At 39.5% G+C, this 21,237-nt stretch overlaps 1 protein-coding gene across 1 annotated transcript in view; it reads left to right on the top strand.

The window, feature by feature from the left end:
- The window catches only part of LOC134820500 (uncharacterized), a 73,195-nt gene that overhangs the window by 30,048 nt on the left and 21,910 nt on the right, over positions 1 to 21,237 (top strand). Inside the window, exon 11 of the mRNA XM_063830914.1 lies at positions 1,016 to 1,107. Within this exon, the coding sequence (XP_063686984.1) occupies positions 1,016 to 1,107 (92 nt within the window). The remainder of the gene's footprint in view (positions 1 to 1,015; positions 1,108 to 21,237) is intronic.

The raw sequence follows: 21,237 nt of genomic DNA on the forward strand, positions 1-21,237 counted from the left end.
TTACTCTTTTGTGTTACTGTTAAAACTAACAATTAACCGTTCATAACATCTCCTTTCACTAGTAACTATGGTAACTAGTAACTCTTTTGTGTTACTGTTACTAGTAACTATGGTAACTAGTAGTGTAACTATGGTAACTTACTGTTAAAACTAACAAAAAGATACACTCGGCCCAGATATTATTACTATTTATAATTCATGTAATTACAATGTGTGTAATGTACTGTTAAACACAAGTTGTCGAGGACAGCCTGTATTTAGGGTTACAGTTATAATTCAGGAGTCGGGTTATTTAATTTGTCAGTTAATACTTGATAGGTATCCAATATGGGAAAATTAGTGGTTTATCTGTGCTCTATTTTGGTGGAGGGGCTCCGGGATGTTAAACTGAGAATATGCAAGCAAACTCACTAAGGAAGAATTTGGTCACAGTCACTGCATTAATCACAGGTTGTTGGACAGTTGTCATTTTCGTAAACAAGCAGAATCCCGCTCGTTTCCCGCTCGTTTCCCGCTCATTTCCCGTTCATTTCCCGTACATTTTTTAACTCGGTTCACTGATCCAGCAAGTCAATATCTCAGTTTATTGTTAGTAGTGCATACAGCAAGACAATATATACATGATATAGGGTTCCTGCTAGAGTTAGTACAGCCGGTGTAGCGGGTATTTTAGGTAGCTGTAACCATAGCTAAGTGTTGAAGATGCCAATCGCTGAAATGATGGCAAATCATTCGAGGTATCGAAACTGTCCGATAATTCAATACACATCTTAAAATATACTTTCCCTGCTTTACTTCCCTGATAACAAATAAACATTCCAAAGCTCTGAAATCTTATATATTTTAAAGAAACAAAACAGAATTTCTATTATTTAATCGTTTCGTATTTTCAAAAAGTAGTTAAAAACGTCTTTTATTCCGAAACTAACCGTTCATAACATCTCCTTTCACTAGTAACTATGGTAACTAGTAATGTAACTATGGTAACTAGTAGTGTAACTATGGTAACTTTCAGACGCGACGGAAACCACCAGCCAAACTACTGTCACAACCAGAAGCAGAACTTGAAGATAACTTTGACCTTCTAGATGACCTTAAGTCGCCTGTGTGAGTACATTTAAAAAACAAGGAATTAATTAAAGTTCTGTGGCTTTAGCTGCAAAGTACAAACCTCCAGGGCATACCATTTACATAATATTGAGTATTTAAATATAACAGTATTTTTGGTATTTTGAGGTATTTTTGCAGCCGTAAATGTGTGCGGAAACTTTGTATAAATAACACCGCGACTTGCACCAGTGGTGTACACACTGGTGTACACGAGATTCTGTACACTTCAACATGTAAACTGGTAGGATACCTGCTGCACAGTGGGTACCTGCTGCACAGTGGGTACCTGCTGCACAGTGGGTACCTGCTGCACAGTGGGTACCTGCTGCACAGTGGGTACCTGCTGCACAGTGGGTACCTGCTGCACAGTGGGTACCTGCTGCACAGTGGGTACCTGCTGCACAGTGGGTACCTGCTGCACAGTGGGTACCTGCTGCACAGTGGGTACCTGCTGCACAGTGGGTACCTGCTGCACAGTGGGTACCTGCTGCACAGTGGGTACCTGCTGCACAGAATACCTGTACTGGAACAGACAAGGTGATTAACTATGTTAGCCCTAAGAGCGGTTACTCCCCGACATGGTCCACAACTCCTAACTATATTTAAAGGGGATATTTCCTAAATCTTATTTTTTTAGCCTTCAGATTTAATCTTAGCTGTTTTAATGCGATTTTTAGGCGGTCATGAGTAGGAACTTACGCACGCAACACATTTTATGGCGTCTTATTAAAAATAGAGAAAAAATAAGGTAAATATTTCTAGAATTCTTCACAAAAATACGACTTTTTAACTCACCTCAAATTTTATCCAAAGAGGTGCCTAATTTAGTCCTGAAAATTGCGCTCCAGTGTCTAGTCATCTAGAAAATAAGCGTCTTATTAAATTAAGTGCACTCTCTATCCTATTTAGAAATTGTGGGTAAAGTGTGAAACATGATACATCCCCCATGTATTCTCTCATTACTCTGGTGGGACTAGTGGTGGGTTCTCATAGTCACGTGACTGAGAACGTTATTTAAAGTGCACGGAGCACCAGCTGCGTTAAACTGATCAGGGAAGTGTGTCACGTGCTCTGAAATGGCCATCACGTGGTATGAAGGTAGCTGCACGTGGTATGAAGGTAGCTGCACGTGGTATGAAGGTAGCTGCACGTGGTATGAAGGTAGCTGCACGTGGTATGAAAGTAGCTGCACGTGGTATGAAGGTAGCTGCACGTGGGCGGTTTCGAAGTTAAATGTGGTGGAGATGAGGAGATATTGCGACACATTTAAGATAAATGTTGATCATGTATGGAGTTTACGTATTTACCGAGATACGAGATATTCGGGATCGTTACTTCATTGCCATTATGATTGGCGTCAGAGATTAACTGTGAAATGGTTTCAAAATCTAACATGACGCAGAGTTGAAGAGGTCACAAAAATACACTTTCCGCGACCGGCGACCAGTCTCATTCAATTCAATATTCCCGTATGATAAATAGTAACGGAAAACAATCAGTCCGTCATGATTGATCGCAACAATCACTGCTTGATGAACGCTGATTCATGGTCCTGCGTTTTTATTGAATCATCACAAAACTCAATCAAAAGCAATTAACCATTCAATACATTTGCAACAAGTCCAAAAGACGAATCCAGTTTTACGATTCCCACAAAGCAAGCACGATTTAATTGAAAAAACATATTCAATTTGCTATACATGAATATCCATGGGTGGCCAAGTGGTCAGCATCAAACTTAAATGGTTCATGTTTTGATGCATGAGTGTAAATAGAGTCAAGTGAAAGTTCACGCCAGCAATGCAAGGTGAACGCTGGAAGTACCCCTGAAGTAAAGTCACGTGGAAGGGGTTCACGGTCACGTGGGCGGCCTAGGAGGGGTTCTTATTGGTGGTCAGGGCTCTTTGAATAGAGAATAGCAAGGGAGAAACGGTTGCTTGCTAATGGTTCAGACAGACAGTACAGCTGAATATGGTCTACTTGCTGTGCTGTGATTGGTTGAACGGACGCACGTGGGCGGAATGCTGTGCTGTGATTGGAGGAGAGATGTCACGTGGTCTGATTGGCGAGTTCTGTAAAGCGTGAGTTGGAGTACACAGTCGAGTTTATAATCTGTAAAACGGAAAGAGTTCCGTTAAAATGTCCGTCCTGGTTAAAAGTAGCGATTTTGTTACCTTATTATTGTTTTTAAAAACTGTTATCTGACTCGTTTTATTTCCTTTTTGTCTGATTTTTAGAGGTTTCCTTGTTATCAAGTTAGCCGTACTCCGAGGGAGAGATATCGGATTAAATCTTAATTTTTTGTAATTCTCCGGTATTATTTTGTTGTTTTCTTTTGGCACCACTTGCGGAAATTCCTGAAAACCGATTACAAACAGCACGGTGATAACAGCATCTCATCATTAAATTACTCAGTCACAATTACAGATATCCTAAATTACTCAGTAACAAATACAGATTTCCTAAAAATCTGCTGAAACCAAAAATTACGGGATATATATTCTCGCACTGATTGCAGACACACTCAGCACAATCGAAATACCAGCAACTGGGATATGTTATCCTAATTGAATTTCCACTAGATACCATCAAAAAAGAGAGAGAGCTGATTAACAAATTAACTTAACAATCTCACCACGTTGATTGGGCTTGTGTATTAGAGTATTAGACAGGGAGAACAGCTTATTTTGGTTGATACTGATACGTTTTCGTAGCTGTTCGTTTAGGAAGTGATGGTTGTGTCGATGATTAATAGTCACGTGATTGTGATGAGAGCAGCTGATTGGTTGTAACCCAAGTAACAGTAACCATAGTAACAGCTGATTGGTCAGTTGTTCCATCATCTGTCTCTTGGTTGGAAGTTATGGTCATTGGCATGTGAATCATTCTTAATCCCATCTTTCGATAGCTCTATAAATACATTATACGATTTGGCTAGTAAATATAGTAGAATCAATCTTTTTAAGTCAGGATTGTTTAATTGGATTCCTTTTGATCTTGCTTAAATTATTCCTAGTTTTCTTAGTTGTTACCATGTCCTAAATCAGCTTTTAGGATCTAGGTCTCATCTTCCTTTGGCTGATCCAGTAGGATTTATCTCCTATTTGATGAAGCGGCTCTTTGAGGGAAAGTTTAGAAAAAGCAAAACTAAACGAAAGAAAAAGCTTACTGTATCCTTCACAGATATCCTCGTCAAAGAAACGGAACAAATAAACTTCATCCTTATTCCAGACAAACCCTCTGGAACAATCTCTTCTTCATCCAGATCTCCACCTTCGCAAATACCGAGCAACCCAGCATCTCCCATCCTGTCTGCCTCGATAGCGTCACCAAGTAGGGTAATCAGTACGACCCTGCTATACTCAACTCAAAAGCTTCATAAACTGGATATTGCGTCTCCGGTTTCGATTGCTTCATCCACCTTTACCCCCACTATCCCAACTTGTTCCACCCCAACAGTTTCCTGTCTCAGCTCTTCCATTACAGTTCCTGGTATTAACTCCTATAACATTATACAGCACAGTGCTCCTTTATCAAACATTACAGTTCCTGGTATTAACTCCTCGAGGGTTTCAGTTGCAAACTCGCCCGGTAAAAATGAGGTTAAAATAAGCAGTTGTGTTGAATCTGTACGAAAAAGCGTAGAATTGCCGAAAATTTACATTGCATCTCATTCTCAAAACGAAGTAGTTGTCAAACTAAGGGCTAAACTAATTCCCGAGTGCAACAACCGACCTAGTAACCATGACAACCGACCTAGTAACCATGACTACAGTACCAGGTCTTCTTTATGCTACCCGTTGGGGGGTAAGTTGGAAATAACAGGCTTAGACATACGTGACGTGTGTTTGAGAGTTGAAGAGATTATGAAAGAGGAAGTGGAATTGGAAGAGGAAGTGAAAGAGAAAGTGAAAGAGAGATTGTATGTGAATGCGAGAGAGAAACTGAGACCAGTATCGTGTGAAGTTGATATTTTGAGGGGCGTGACCTGGAATGATGTGGACAGTGTGAAATTGTAAGTAAAATTAAAATAAACTCAATTATTAAAGATCAAACTTTAATTTTACTCCCATTTTCATTTTTAGCCCCGATAGTTCATCATAAAATATCTGAATAATACCCCCTCGATTTCTCATTTTACCAGATGATATCTAAACAACTTCGCCCACAATCAGCTTCATATTTTTAAAAGTTGCCCCCCCCCCACTACACATTCCCCCCACATTGTTGTACATGTTTCCCACCTTACTGCACATGTTTCCCACCTTACTGAACATGTTTCCCACTTTACTGCTCATGTTTCCCACCTTACTGCACATGCTGTCTACATGATGTGAACATGATTGATTTTGGACACGAAGGGAAACACACAAATTTGGCTTGGAAACTTCGTTTATTACATCGCTAGAGCCTACAAAAAAGAAATAAATTAGTCAGATAAAATCAATCATAATACTCAGTCAAAGAGATTCAAAAATTTATAAAAAGGTCATGATTAGAGAATATCATGAAAGTCGATCAGAAATTGGAATACGATAAAATTGTTTCACTGATAACGTGGTAGATAAAATTTATAAGGAAAAATGACGCAAAATTGGCACAAAATTGTTAAAATTAATTAATTACAGATATGGGTAAAAACCACAAAAAAACTATCTTTTAATTTCCATCCTATTTAAACCCCAAACATTAGTTCTAAACTTTGCACAAAATCTAGCCTCTTCCCTATCTAATAGGGAAGGTTTAGTCTTTTTCACAATCCCGAATTTGAAACAGTCAAAACTGAAAGTGTCCTTGTGTACATCGTAACAATGCATTGATAAGGCTGAGTGCTCGTAGAGGGCACGGTCGTCAATGTTGAACTTGTTCCGGTGCCCATTGAGCCTAATGTGGAATGGAGTCAACGTCTGCCCAAAGTAAGTGTCCTCAGATCCCTCAATAGTCCTACACTGCTGGCATTGTGCAACGTAAATAATGTGCTTATCTTTGCACGTGAGGGATTCGTCTAGATTAAGCTCCATGCCGTTGACCATGATCTTAGAGTCAAGATCGAACAATACCGGGCAAGTCTTGCATCCAGGTGCTGAGCACTTCTGTGATGTTTTTTGGGGACATTCAGCCTTATTTCCAAGTTGTCGATTCTTCACTACCCTGTTCCCGATTGATGATGTGAACATGTCTAGTACAGCTCGAACTTCCCTTGTGTACACAGATGGCAGCAAGCTGGAACAACGGGCCCTCAAATATTTACAGTTTCAAAGTAAACAAAAGCTTTAAAATATTAATGTGTATTTACGTCTGATATTTGAGGCACGTGTTTTGTTAACTGAGTGGGTTTGTGGTTTATCGTACAGACGGCAGCGAAATGGAACAGCGAGCCCTCAAATATTTACAGTTTCAAAATCAACAAAAGTGTTAAAAATTTATCTGTATTTACATAGATAGCAGGAGTGGAAGTGAAAGTGAAAGTGAAGATAGCAGGAGTGAAAGTGAAAGTGAAAGTGAAGATAGCAGAAGGCACGTGTTAAATAAGTACATAATGAATGTTCTGTGTGTGTGTGTCTGTCCTAACACTTAATCACTGATATTCACATGTCTTGATATCTACTCGTAATTATTCTAGCGCGTTTGTTAAGAACTAGACTACTTAAGTAGTTACCATGGTAACAGTAGACTACTGAAGGTTTAAGCTGAATTTGTAGTTTGTAGCCCAGACCAAGACTTGTTGGATTTATTATGCCGAAATGTTTACAAGCCTAACTTCGTATGGTTACGTAAAATTTAGAGGTCGATTAAGTACGACTCACCAGCTTAAAGTGTAAGTGTAGCTAAATTGAAACAAAGTTAGAGTTATATCAGATTTGCGCGCGCACGTGGGCGCATTATAATGTTTACAAACAAAGTTAGAGTTATCATATAAATATGATATATCAGGAATTAAACTTAATATTATTATGGTATTTTTATACTGATTCCAGTCTCGTCCATTGCATTGCAGTCCAGTCACGGATAACTGATTCACCACACTCGAGGCCTCAATTGGGGTCATTCGAGTGAGAGCCTATTAGATACTCTACTCAAAAATCAGATCTTCATCTCGATTTAATAAATCTAATTTAACCAATATGATACGATAATGAGAACTTATCGTTTTCTCGCCGGTTTGTTTGCCCTCCATGTTTGTGTCATTCAATCCTGATGACAATGTGGTTAATTTCTGGCGGGATTCTATCAAACAATCGGAACGATTGCTCTCTAATCTTCTAACTCGATACAAAGTGCCCGGAGCACAAACCATGTTAAAGTGAGTTCCGTTTCACACTTCAGTTTCAATCACCAATTCACGAATAGCCAAGCGGTATTTCTAGCGGTATTCAGTATTGCAAAGCCTGTTCGTGTTCTTTGAGCCGTTTCGTTTTGTAGATATTATGGCATATTTCAATATAGATATCTGAAGTCATTTGCTGACCGTTTTTAACATCTTTTAGATGGCTTCCCTGATGCAAAAGAGCTGAAAGTGTCAACTTTCTTAATTTCCGTTGTTCCAACCAGTTTTCATTCCTAATTGTTTATCTATTATCAACTTTTGTAACGTCCCTTCTGGGCTTCGTGCCGTTATAATTATATTTTAAATCTTGAGTACTTGTTTCTTCTTCCTGTTCCCAATCAGGGATAAAACTACCCTAGACGCTGTAAATTTGTTGAATTTGCGGCAGGACGGCTTAACTATTTTCCTTACGACCTATAATCTGTCCAATTCCAGTTGATAGAATTAATGCAGTTCAACAAGTGCAATTTGTCTGACACAATTTAATGGAATGCTTATCAGTCGTATCACGTATGTGTATTATGTGTGGGAAAGATAAATATCGATTCTGGAAATGTCTTCATTTCCGCCGTGTTGCAGTATGTCCGAGTTTGATTACCCAGCGTCCAGCGATTAACAAATCAGCATTGCACAGTCAAAAACTAAAAGCAAAAAACAAAAAGCACTGTCATAGTTCATCTCCCCGCAAGATTGGACAGTTATTTTCAGCTTCATGCTCTGTTTTGTTGTTTGCTGCTCATATGCTATTATTGGTACTTATCAGTATCACACTGTAGGTATTTCTATATTTCAAGCTAGTTATGGCCAGTTTCAGTAAATGTTGCGTTTTTTTGCGACAACGGCCCGGCATATGTTGAGTTATTTCCTGTGACAAATATGCTTGGAATTCTTTTTGAAAAACTATGTGGTCGAATAGCCAACAATGTTCCATGTTCCGCGTAAGTGACCGTAGGTAAACTGCATACCTATGCTAAAATCTATCTTCTATTTATTGGAGGTTACAGCTTCTAGCCGGCAGCCGCCAATAAATGGATACAGACTTTTGGTCTGGGCTCTCAATTCTGGCGCTTTTTCTCGACCACTGTTAAACGTGAATAACAAAGTTCGCGCCATTTTTAACTTGTACATATTGATCCCTCATGACCCATCGCGAATTGTAAACTATTCCAGTTAGTATGACTTAAATCATTTTATCCCTGGGCTCATTTCATACTTATAACAGTTTGTATTTTTTAACACTAATTTTAACTAAAAACGTGCGATAGGCTAATACATACTGATAGGCTTATAATATGCTCTGATTTATCAAGGCTGAAGGAAATATGCCGTACCATTTAATGTGGGGCACGGTTTAAATCGGTGTTACAAGTTGAAACGTTTGTCCAGGTTGAAACGTTTGTCCAGGTTGAAACGTTTATCCCGGTTGAAACGTTTGTCCAGGTTGAAACGTTTGTCCTGGTTGAAACGTTTGTCCCGGTTGAAACGTTTGTTCCGGTTGAAACGTTTGTCCCGGTTGAAACGTTTGTCCCGGTTGAAACGTTGTCCAGGTTGAAACGTTTGTCCAGGTTGAAACGTTTGTCCCGGTTGAAACGTTTGTCCAGGTTGAAACGTTTGTCCAGGTTGAAACGTTTGTCCCGGTTGAAACGTTTGTCCCGGTTGAAACGTTTGTCCCGGTTGAAACTTTTGTCCCGGTTGTTGCACCAAATTTCTTCTTGTTTGCACGGTCAACCGTCTTGTTAACTGAAATTCAAGGTGCTAAAATTTAGCAGCAAGGATGCATACTTCAGCGGTAATTGTTTGGCATTTGTAAATCTTCAGGTCATCATTCATGTTTTGTAACCTTACACTTCTCCTGATATTTCAATTCTAAACCTTGTTCAGTGGTTGGAATTTGGCAACATTTCAAAAAATGATTGATAATATCCCATTATAATTTGCATTCTATTTCCAGTTATTTTCTAATGTTCCCACTCGAGCATGGTGCCCTCTGATAAGTGTGGTATTTTCCCAGATGCCCTATAATCAGTTCATTGGTAGTGGAAGCCAGAAAATTGCCATGCGTTTGAGTCGATGACATGCTAAATTGTTTGACTGGTAGCTTTTTTGCAGTTTTAAACGACTCGTCTGAGAAAAGTTATGAGAATTTAAATTTTTGATATAAGCCCTTCTTTTCCTTTCCCTACATCAGGCGTTTGTTGCTCAAGTAATTAACCCAGAACACTATTAATTTATTTAATCGGTTGTGCCCTGCAGTTATCTCCGGCTGCATCACCCTGTACCGTAGGTCTTCATACTTACCACAATCCCGTCATAGCCTACAAATAGCGGACATACTTGGAATACTAGTTTCTTATTGACTTGCTCCTTTCTATTACATAACCCCGCCAATTTTACTGTATCACTTTCGCGTCCTAACTCCATGTTTCGGGGGAGGTGACTTTAATGGTCGATGATTGATATCCGTTTCATCCGTAATCAGATATTAAGATCAGTACCTTCTCCTCCGCATGCAGTCTCCTCCGCATGCAGTCAATTTCTCTCAATTACATCACCCCGGAATAGTTCCCACCACTAATTATACGGAAGTGTGCTGGAAACCCTTATTATTTCCGGGATATACACCAGTACTAGTACTATATAGAGTCTATATAGTACCCAGGTCCTATTTCCTGTCGTGGCTGGATATTGTTTCTGAGCTCTGGAGTCTAGACCCTGGTCTGAGGTGGTACTTCCATCATCTTGTTTTGTGTGGTGTGAGGTTTGTTGTCCCAATCAGTGCAACTCGACCGTTCTTCCAGAACCATCAACGATTATCAACACGTTTTTGAGCGACCTTCCGAAGAAAAAGTGATCTTTGTCTTTTATCAGGGAGGCTCTGAATACGTATCGTATAGTTTTGAGTAGTTATTTTTTACTTACTCAAGAAACTGTAGTACCTGGGAATATGACCTTATTATATGTTAAGTTGTTCGCCGGAAGCAATTTTGTTGCATCACGAGTTTTTTAGTTTTAACAGCCAGTTTTTCGTGCCGTCCTGCCTAACACAGACACAAACCGCCTGCCAGACTCTCAACAAACTATGATGCAGCAACTGTTAGTTTACCTCTTATTCCACACAGACAACACAAGGCTCGTCAAGTGAGAACTACACAGATCACCCTTCAAACACAATTCCCTCATAGTTGATAATGGCCCGACTTTCCAGACTTTCTAGACCCCTTAACCGCACCACCATGACGTCATCATGCATCCGGGTATCACCAGTAGAACCTCCAGTACCACTCAGTACTGTTAGTACCACACCGTACTTGTTTGAGGAGTTCTTAATCTAGCCTCCCTGATATTTACTTCTTGTCTTAACTCCTCCCTTGATGTTTGTTTTTCTCTCCTCCTTTATTCTGCTCGTTTCCTGTCTGAGAGAAAGAGAGAGCTGTCTTGTTGATAGAACAAATCCTGAGAAGCTGTGACAGCTTGCTTGTTATTATTTCGGTGGATGATTGTCTCTTTTATTGTATTTCTGTCGCTTCGTTTCAGTAGTTTGGTCGGCGGATCAGTGTCTGTTCCCGGTTAATTGCTGCCGTTTTACGCTCGGACAATGTTTGTGATTTTTTATGTTAGAATTTTTCACAGCTATTATAGATGATTGTCTGTTGTCCGTAAAACATTCCTCGCTACTCGGGAGTAGTTTGAACTCAACCTGCTAATTGCTCATTAAATAAATCATTGCTTTGGTTCTATTCGGAGAATCAGCTTGTGTTTGTCTGCATTTTTAAAGCTCACTTTTTAATCTCTGGAGTTTTATCAAGTCCCTGAAGTATTACTAAAGGAATAGACTTGTTTTACCAGAACCACCTGTCCAGGATTCCAGTAAACATCTGTGTTTTGACTGCACTCAAATCCTGGCACCTGTCCAGGATTCCAGTAAACATCTGTGTTTTGACTGCACTCAAATCACCATGTGGAAATTAGAAGGCACTCAGATGAATCATCACAACTCTCAGACATAGTCGTGATCTTTGTGTTGCTCTTTGAGACGTGTGTCGGTTACTAAGTAACCGGGTTACTTGCACTGTGATAGAAATCGCCGTGTTATTGTATTGTAGTTAAATGGACCGTGTTACGTCTACTGATGCGCTGCATTTTCCGAATAACTTCCAAGTACGCGGCCAGTTATATACTCATTAACTTCACACACTGCTCCAATCACAATGATTGACAAACAATTTGAAACTATTATAGTAGCGGCACTTTAACCAATTATCTGATTTACTATTCGGTATTTTCTGTATTTAGAGCGGATTGGGCTGAGCTGTGGTGCTGAAATGTCGGCAACTTAGAACCGGTAACTATGGTAACTAGTGGTAACTAGTGGTAACCATGACAACGTGCCACTTCCATTACTCCACACCTCATCATCTCAGTAGCTAAATTATCGTAAAATCGTGACAGTAATCGCTAGAATATTACTTGACATGCCTTATGTCTCCTCTACTGCACAAGCGCCGACTTCATCACACTTTCTTCACAGGGGTCGTTAGTGCTAATGAATAATTTGAAAATTGCCAAATCGCGTTCTTAGCATATTTGGGATGGTTTAAAGTCTGTTTGATGACGACCAAACTGCTTCACTGTCATTATTATCCCTGAATTGTAGGTTCGCACGCATTTTGCATATGATTTCACCACTTTTTACTCTCTAATGATTGTTGTTATGAGCTGTTGGCAACCAATAGATATCCGGATACTGATATTTACAACTTTCGATTATTCCTGCTTTGACATTTCCTTAGTCCTGAAAAAGACAGCGTTTATCCCAGCACTCATCCAACCAGTACCCATTATTAAACCACGTGATAACCCAGCCACCAATGTTGCTAGGTTACTGTTGCTAGGTAACCAACCAGAGCTCGTCACCAGAACACGTGACCACTACCTCACCAATCAACAAACCGATCGTCCAGTAAAGAGTTATCAAAGCTGATGCCTGCTTCTCATTGCCGATATCTGAAGGTGAAATGAAACAGTGGGAATCCCGGGTGAAGGCAATCCTGAGTAAGACAACCAGGCGGTGGTAGAATTGATTGCGGAGTTAAGATTGATTGCGGAGGTAGGATTGATTGCGGAGGTAGGATTGATTGCCAGAATGGCTCGTTAATATCAGCCACTCGACCGGGTATATCGGCGACTGCAGAGGATGTCATTCTAATTGGTCCCCGTGGTAACTGCTGCTAGGTTACCCCGTGGACGTATCGTCAGTGATCTCTGACAGTCAGTTTAAAGTATTGGTTTGTGAGCCAGTCACATTGGAGATAATCTTATTATCGTGGGTTTGTTTGAGCCACACATTTTCCTGTCAACAGACAGACGCAGTGGGCTAATTTTACAATTTTACCCTGTTTATTGAGAAAAGTTCGGATCGTTTGTTCGAGCTACTGAAGGGTATCTTTTTCCGATTTGAATCGAAACTTTTATCGTTTGAGTTGATACCGTTAAAAAAACATCAAAGAAATCATGTATGCCGATATGAAGGTTGAAGATGTGATTTTAGAAATATTCCTTTGAAACACACCTGTCTTTACTACATCGGGATAGTTAACCCTGAGTACCCTCCTCAACCCCTGTGTAGTGTGTAAAATACTCCTCAACTAAGTCATTCAACTCGCGATGCAGACGGAAGTGCGGGACAATACTCCTCCGCAGACGTTCTCAGTGTTCGGACTCCAGTTCACCCTTCACAAGACACCCGGTGTCACGGTTGCTAGGTTACTGTTGCAGGTTGCTAGGTAACAATGAATTGTTGCTAGGCTACTGTTGCTAGGTAACAATGCATTGTTGCTAGGCTACTGTTGCTAGGCTACTGTTGCTAGGTAACAATGAATTGTTGCTAGGCTACTGTTGCTAGGTAACAATGCATTGTTGCTAGGCTACTGTTGCTAGGTAACAATGAATTGTTGCTAGGCTACTGTTGCTAGGTAACAATGAATTGTTGCTAGGCTACTGTTGCTAGGCTACTGTTGCTAGGTAACAATGAATTGTTGCTAGGCTACTGTTGCTAGGTAACAATGCATTGTTGCTAGGCTACTGTTGCTAGGCTACTGTTGCTAGGTAACAATGAATTGTTGCTAGGCTACTGTTGCTAGGTAACAATGCATTGTTGCTAGGCTACTGTTGCTAGGTAACAATGAATTGTTGCTAGGCTACTGTTGCTAGGTAACAATGAATTGTTGCTAGGCTACTGTTGCTAGGTAACAATGAATTGTTGCTAGGCTACTGTTGCTAGGTAACAATGAATTGTTGCTAGGCTACTGTTGCTAGGTAACAATGAATTGTTGCTAGGCTACTGTTGCTAGGTAACAGTGAATTGTTGCTAGGCTACTGTTGCTAGGTAACAATGAATTGTTGCTAGGCTACTGTTGCTAGGTAACAATGAATTGTGTCTCTGCTATTTGGGCTGAGGGCTGGTTTTGTACCGCTTCCTTTCAAAGTTTCAATGTTCCAATCTGTTTCTTTAAATCAAGTACTGGAATGTTTGACTCGGTTTGCGCATGTCTTTACGTCTTATTTGTGAGCCCAAGTTTCAACAAAACTTCATGTAACCTTCATCAACCTTACTAAGAACTGTATTTTCATATGAAATACCTAGACACCGAGACAATTAACAATTAATTAAACAAAGGGTTTTTGCAGTAAAATGAAAGTAAATGACTCGCTAAACGTGTCAACATTGTCCCGAACACCACGTCTACCTTCCGCAGGACTGGAGCAGATGGCTTTGAAGTTTTTTAAATTTATATGGCTGTAATCAGGAGTTTTTTGCAGTTTGGTACGCTGTAGTTTAGTTGTGCTTGTGATTTAGTTTGTGGTGATTAGATTAGATTGAGGAGCACTACCCGAAGGCATTACTCGGCACTAACGCCTTAAAATCTTTAATTACAATCAAATATAAATATATGCACACAATGTATAAAATATTAATAATGTATAAAATATGATTACGCAATTAGCAAATTTAAATAGTACTATTAAGAATTTGAAATAAATCTTATCTCTTGACATAAATTTAGAACAGCGACACAGGGTCTGAAGAATGCGCGGTGATATTTTTATCTTTTAAAAGTTGTAAATGACAGTGAAATTGCGCTGTAGCGATAGCATTGTAAAAAATGCTCGAAGATAGTCATATTTTGTTATGAGGTTAAAGTTTTGTTGCTCGTTATTATGATCAACGTATGTTGTACCAAATTATTTAAATTTCTAAAAGTACGAAATTTGAGTTGTTCCAGTCCTTGTCATCCGGGTTAAGTGCTTGTGCAGTAAGCACATGCTTGCTGACTGTAGACTTGAATGAATTTAGGAATTTGTCTTGTAGGCAAGTGGTGACGTATTTTATGTCCTTGTTAATAATGTTGACTGTTTTGTTATATAACTTAGGCCCAATGTAAGAAATGCTCTTGTCTGAATTACATAAACGGTTAAATGGTACTGCAAAGAACTCAGGTTCTCTTCTAGGTGCGTTTAAGTTTGAAACAGTGAACATTCTTATAATATTTGGTGGTGCAGTGTTAGAATAAACTTTGTGCATTAAGCATAATATACATTTAGCTATCACGTTCGGTAAAGCTAATACTTCTAGTTTATTGAAAATTTCCTTTGTGTGTGAAGGTGTGCTATTCAGATCTTTGTCATAAAAATAGCAGTGGTATTGGTTATCTGCAGCGCGAATGCCCTTTTTCTGGGCCGAGAAGACTCTTTTAACGGAGTTTAGCGATCTTGTTCCCCAAACTGTGCAGCAATAGTACAAGTGAGACTGAACAAAGCTGTTGTATATCAACTTGAGTGCTTTGTTAGGTACTGAGCCTTTGAGTTTGTAGAGAATGCCCGCATTTCTAGATACTTTAGTGGCTAAATGTCTAATGTGGTGGGCCCAGTTTAGCTTGGTATCAATGATCACGCCAAGAAACTTTTCGTGATAACTTTGCTTTAGTCGTTCACCTCCCATGTAGATTTCTATATCCTCAGTTTTCTTATTTGTAAAGATCATATATTTAGTTTTGCTAGCATTTAATTTAAGCCCGTTATTAGTAGCCCAATCAATTATCAAAGTCAGAATCTCATTCACCATTGCATTAAGTTGTTCAAAAGTATCTGTACTTATTATTAGGTTTGCGTCGTCAGCGAAATAAATATGTTTAGCTAAATTACTAATCTGAGGAAGGTCGTTGATGTAAATTATGAACAGAATTGGTCCGAGAATGGAGCCCTGTGGAACTCCGTAGTTAAGTTTGAGGTGAGAGGACTTGCAGTTGTTGACGCTCACGTATTGCTCTCTATCGGTTAGATATGAGTCAAACCAAGATAAAGCCAACCCCCGAACTCCATAGTGCTCAAGTTTTCTCAGAAGAATACTGCTGTCAACCATGTCAAAGGCCTTGCTGTAGTCCAATAGAAGCAGTGCTGTGACCTGCTTTTTTTCTAGTGCCCTGTGAATATGGTTTTGGGCTTCTAGTAAAGCATGTTCGCAGCTATGCCCAGCCCGAAATCCGTATTGAGAGTCAAATAGGATTTTCTCTGTCTTTAAGTGATATAATAGTCGCGCTTGCATAATTTTTTCAAAGATTTTTGAGAAACATGAGAGTAGTGAGATAGGTCGATAGTTTGAAACTTCAGCACGTGACCCACCTTTGTGAAGTGGAATTACTTTCGCGATTTTCAATTTATGTGGAAACTTCCCCTGATGTAGAGACGCAGAGACTAGGCAGCTAAGCACTGGTGCAAGTATATTGCTCACTTTTTTCAGGGGAAGTATACTCATATCAGAAGTCGACTTAATCTTTAAACCCTTAACTATTTCAATTATTTCTGATGCGGACGAATCTTCTAGATTCATGCTCCGCTGACATCTGCTATCTTGAGTTTCTGTTACGATAGTCCGGCCCTCGGAGCATACGAGACCATTTTCTCTCTTAAGAGTCTCAGCTATATTGCAGAAATAGTCATTGAAGCTATTCGCAATTTGCTGAGAATCTGTTATCTCGCTCCCATTATAGTTAATTTTGTTTATCTTAATTTTGCCTTTTTTCTTTCTGTTTAACAAGTTATTAACCATTTGCCATTGTTTTCTGCTGTCGCTAGAATATTTTGTAAAGTACGCGTTGTAATATTTGTTTTTGGCCTTATCCACGTGTTTATTCACAAATTTCTTCATTTTCTTGTACCTAATATCATTTTCAGTGGTCGGGTTTGTGACAAAATCTTCATAAAATTTATTTTTGCGATCACATGCGCACCGTAACCATTCTTGGATCCACGGCTTTGTGTTTTTACGGCGGCCTGGTTTACTCTTTTTTGCCTTAATTGGGAAATTTCGGTCGTATAGTTCACTATATTTTTTATCGAAAGCCTCAAATTTTTCATCTACAGAATCATAGTTATTAACCAAGTTCCAGTCTACCGCAGAAATGTCGTTCTCGAACTTTTTGATACTGTCATCGTTTATTACTCGAGAAGATGTTTCTGTTGTATCTTCTTGAAGTTTACAACTGAGCCTATTCTGATCAACCATAATTGTGACAAAAGTTGCCAAGTGGTCAGAGATTGATTCAGAAATTACTCCCGATTTTGTAACAGCGTGGCAATTATTGACGAAAATATGGTCAATGATAGTCGCACTGTGATCTGTGACTCTAGTTGGTCTTGATATCACAGGAGCGAATCCGTGCTCTGCTAAAGTGTCCACATACTTAGTAACAGAGTCTATTTTCCCGTAATCTAGTAGGTCTATGTTAGTATCACCGGCCAGTATGATATTTTTGTTTCGATGTCTTGCTAAGTTACGGAGAAAAATTTTCAATTGTTCAAGGAAACCATTCAAGTCCCCACTTGGAGAGCGATATATATTACAGATTAACGCGTTTTTGTGCCCTTTCAAGGTAAGTTCTGCAACCAAGAATTCTCCTATCTTAGGATTATCGTGGCAACATAGAGCGCTCTTAACGTTTATGTCAGATAATTCACATAGTTTTTTGTTAACATATATGACTAATCCTCCACCACGATTTGACGCTCTAGCGGGAGTCTGAACATACGGTGGATAGAAACCGTCTAGTTCGAGCTCCTCTCCCTGAAAAGGCAAACATTCCGTGTTACAATTTGTTTCATTGAAGATGATTTAGCAGGTTTGTGGTGATTCAGCAGGTTTGTGGTGATTTAGCAGGTTTGTGGTGATTTAGCAGGTTTGTGGTGATTCAGCAGGTTTGTGGTGATTTAGCAGGTTTGTGGTGATTCAGCAGGTTTGTGGTGATTTAGCAGGTTTGTGGTGATTTAGCAGGTTTGTGGTGATTTAGCAGGTTTGTGGTGATTTAGCAGGTTTGTGGTGGTCTTAACAATTTGTTTTCCTTCTCCTTCTCCTTCTATAATAGCTGTATATTTTTAGATCCTATCGTGTAATGTCATAATATATTGATTATTTCCTAGTAAGAGATCAGTCTCATGAGAATATGTCCTTATTACTAATTATTACTAATTAGGCTAATTAGACCCTATTAAATAGCCAAGCTATCAAGCAGATTAGATATTTGAGTGCACCTCGATCTGAAACCGAAATGTTGTGGTCCAGCTTATCAGGTCCCTTCAGACACCTGTCGAGATCCTTGTGTTTGGTTGGTTGTAACGACTCCTTGATCGGTAACTATGGTAACTAGTGGTAACTACGGTAACATTGGGTCAAGCTGTTCAGATTCCGACAACTGATCTGTTTGCTTATGTTCGTGACTCTTGCTATTTTGCTCCGAGACGTCATCATTTAAAAGTTAACCAACCCTATTAACCCTTTATAGTGTCTTCACTTGTGCTATAATGTCTTCACGGTTCATTGAATTTATTATAACCACTAAAATGTTCCGGTATATTGAATTCCTCAAAAAGTCACGATTCATTGACTTCATTATCATATCTCTATTAGCTTTTCAATTAAATTGTCTACCTATTTGCGGTATTCACTAAGCTTTGAAGTGTATGTCAGAATTCAGACAGATACTTTCCCGATCGTTTACTGACAAATTGGTAGGCCATATTTATGTCTACTTGATACTTCAACGTTTGATTTCCAAGTTGAACTACCAGGAGTGCCCCGTAACACCATCTCATTGTTATTGTGGTCTTTCCTAAACCACAATAACACGTGCACAACTTCTAGAACTAGGCCCACACCTCTGCTGGCAACCACTAAATCCACGTGACCCCCTCTTTGTACAGCACCTCTTTGAACTAGTCCGACTCTAACGTGACCGTTACCATGACAACGTGACCGCAGCTTCATTTGTCAGTTTCACCCCCAGCTACTTTATTACTAAATGCACCGTTACACTAGGGTGAGATTTTAGCGAGCTACCTCATAAGTGCATTTCATATCCATTTCATATCTACTTTGTGGTCAGTTCGGGTCAATGATAGTTCTGTCATCAACTTTATACTAAGATCACTAATAGATAGATTGTTGATGCCTATTTCGATCTAGTACAGTCTATATACTGTCTAGACCAAAGCGTGGAGACTATGATAGATTTGCTGTTGTCTGCACAACAGAGTCCATGGTTGTGATGTAAGTCTCACCTTGCTGAGCTGGTTTCTGAACTGTAATTTCGTCTGTCCTAACCCTTCCTTTTGACTCTTACTAATCCATCATCTGAATCTTATGTTTTGATCGTCTCAATATTCATTTGTTCGCACGGTTCTATGGACCGCAATATATCCTAATTATCTTTATTGGTGGTTACAGACAGTAGTGGTGTGCTACTATGTAGTGGTACCATATTACCATCGTACCAATTTGGTAATTGTCCTTATTGGAACGGATCTTACTCGTGACCTGCAGTTAGAAAGCTGATTGGTTTAAATTGTACTGTCTAGACCCGTTGGTGGGCGGTTAATTTCCTAGTTAAGATCCAAAAAGTATAGTTTGCACGTGCTAATTGGAGATAGTATCGGAGATAGGACTGTTCATCACCGCACATTGTTATCCTCGTGTCTATCTCCCAATATTTATACATTGTCGCCGTTATTTGGTCTTCTAGATGTTTCGAGTCTGTTTCTGTGTTCATAACAGGGGCCTAGTGATTCCTGTAATTATTGAACTTTCATGATCACGACATCTAGTGATTGTTGTACATCTAGTTATCATCAGCTAACGTTTCACTATGTTTTTTGTTTGTTTTTTGTTTGTTTTTAAGAGAGGCTGGGCCAAGATGGCCCACGAAAGGATAGCATTGGGATGCTCTGCCTACCTCTGGGGTGTGGTAACCCTGTGAAAGGTTGCCGGTGAAATCAGAGTGACTGGTGGAGGATGGTGTATAGAGTGACATGATTCAAAGTAATACGCTTAATTGCCAGCTGGGTTTGGAAGAGTAATTTTTCATGATCACGACATATTCTAGTGATTGTTGTAGGCATCTAGTCATCATCAGCTAACGTTTCACTATGTTGCAGTCCCTGAAAATGTTTATTCACATTGTTTATTTACCTTTAAGTTTGTTGTAGTTTATACAAGCAACACGTTACTGTAGGAACACGTTACCATAGTAGCACGTCACTGTTACCATGGTTACAGGGCTTACTTTTAAATAATTCAACTAAGCAGCCCTTCTTAAGTTCAGCTAATTAAAAGAGATATTTTAAAGATTCGTCCAGTCCTTGTCCAGTCACGTGACATCCCGTAAGAGTGTGGGAACCTGAAATAATCAGTCAGCGGATTGTCCTGAATATTAGCCTCCTATTATTCCTATTCCCTGCCTTTGACTGGTAAGAATTAATCCAGGGTAATGATTACCGTGCCCTTTTAAATCCTCCCTGTACCATCCATTAAACTAAATCCTCCCTGTACCGTCCATTAAACTAAATCCACCAGTAAGTTCCAAGTTTTGAAGCCAGCTGGTCGTTGAGTCGTCCCCCGTATCACTTACTACAAGCTCTCTCCCTCTCTCTCCCCCTCTCTCTCTCTCTCTCTCTCTCTCTCTCTCTCTCTCTCTCTCTCTCTCTCTCTCTCTCTCTCTCTCTTACTACTTGTCATCCCGGAGAGAGATGACCATTCCGGTCATTTCTACGAGTCTACCAACCACCGACTGTTGTCCAATCGCGTCTAATAATGACAGTAGTTCACCGCATCATTAAGTACACTCTGGCCATTTCAGTGCAACCACATTTCAGGTGCTGTGCCAGCCCGCTGGAATAAGTTTGGTGTAGTGAAAATAACAAGCTTGTTTTTAGAACGCTACGTTACGTTACTTACTGTTTTTCTGCGATTCGCTAATGTTTTTGTGATGATTTAGCAGCTTTAAAACATATTGTTATGTACAATGAGCTAGTAGAGTTGCACAACCGAATTAATAAAATCAGGGGTCCAGGGCACAATGATCTATACTCGGATACCTCTAATTTCAAGGAGGGAAACTCCTCAATCTATTAATTGAAATGTTGCTCTCTTTTCACGTTTTCTTCAGTCCTGAGTGGTGATATAGAGTGGTCGCTTATAGTAACAATGTAGTTATGTCTCTGATCGTCCTAAATTCGGCTCCTGCTTAATGAAATTTCATCACGAACTGGCTTTGAATCAGACACAATTTGTTTTGAGTGTGGTCTTATCTTTACCTTCTGGCCTGGCTGGTTTCCTTCATTTGATAATTCTGTTTTTCAATAGAAATTCCACGGAAAATTGATTTTTGTCGGGTGTCTCGAATTTTATCACTCTGCTTTAAAAATTATATAATTATTGATGATATGATTGCTCTGCCTATCAATCGTATGGG

This window comes from Bolinopsis microptera, chromosome 9, assembly GCF_026151205.1.
Source record: "Bolinopsis microptera isolate Bmic1 chromosome 9, MBARI_Bmic_1.0, whole genome shotgun sequence".
NCBI classification, from domain to species: Eukaryota; Metazoa; Ctenophora; class Tentaculata; order Lobata; family Bolinopsidae; genus Bolinopsis; species Bolinopsis microptera.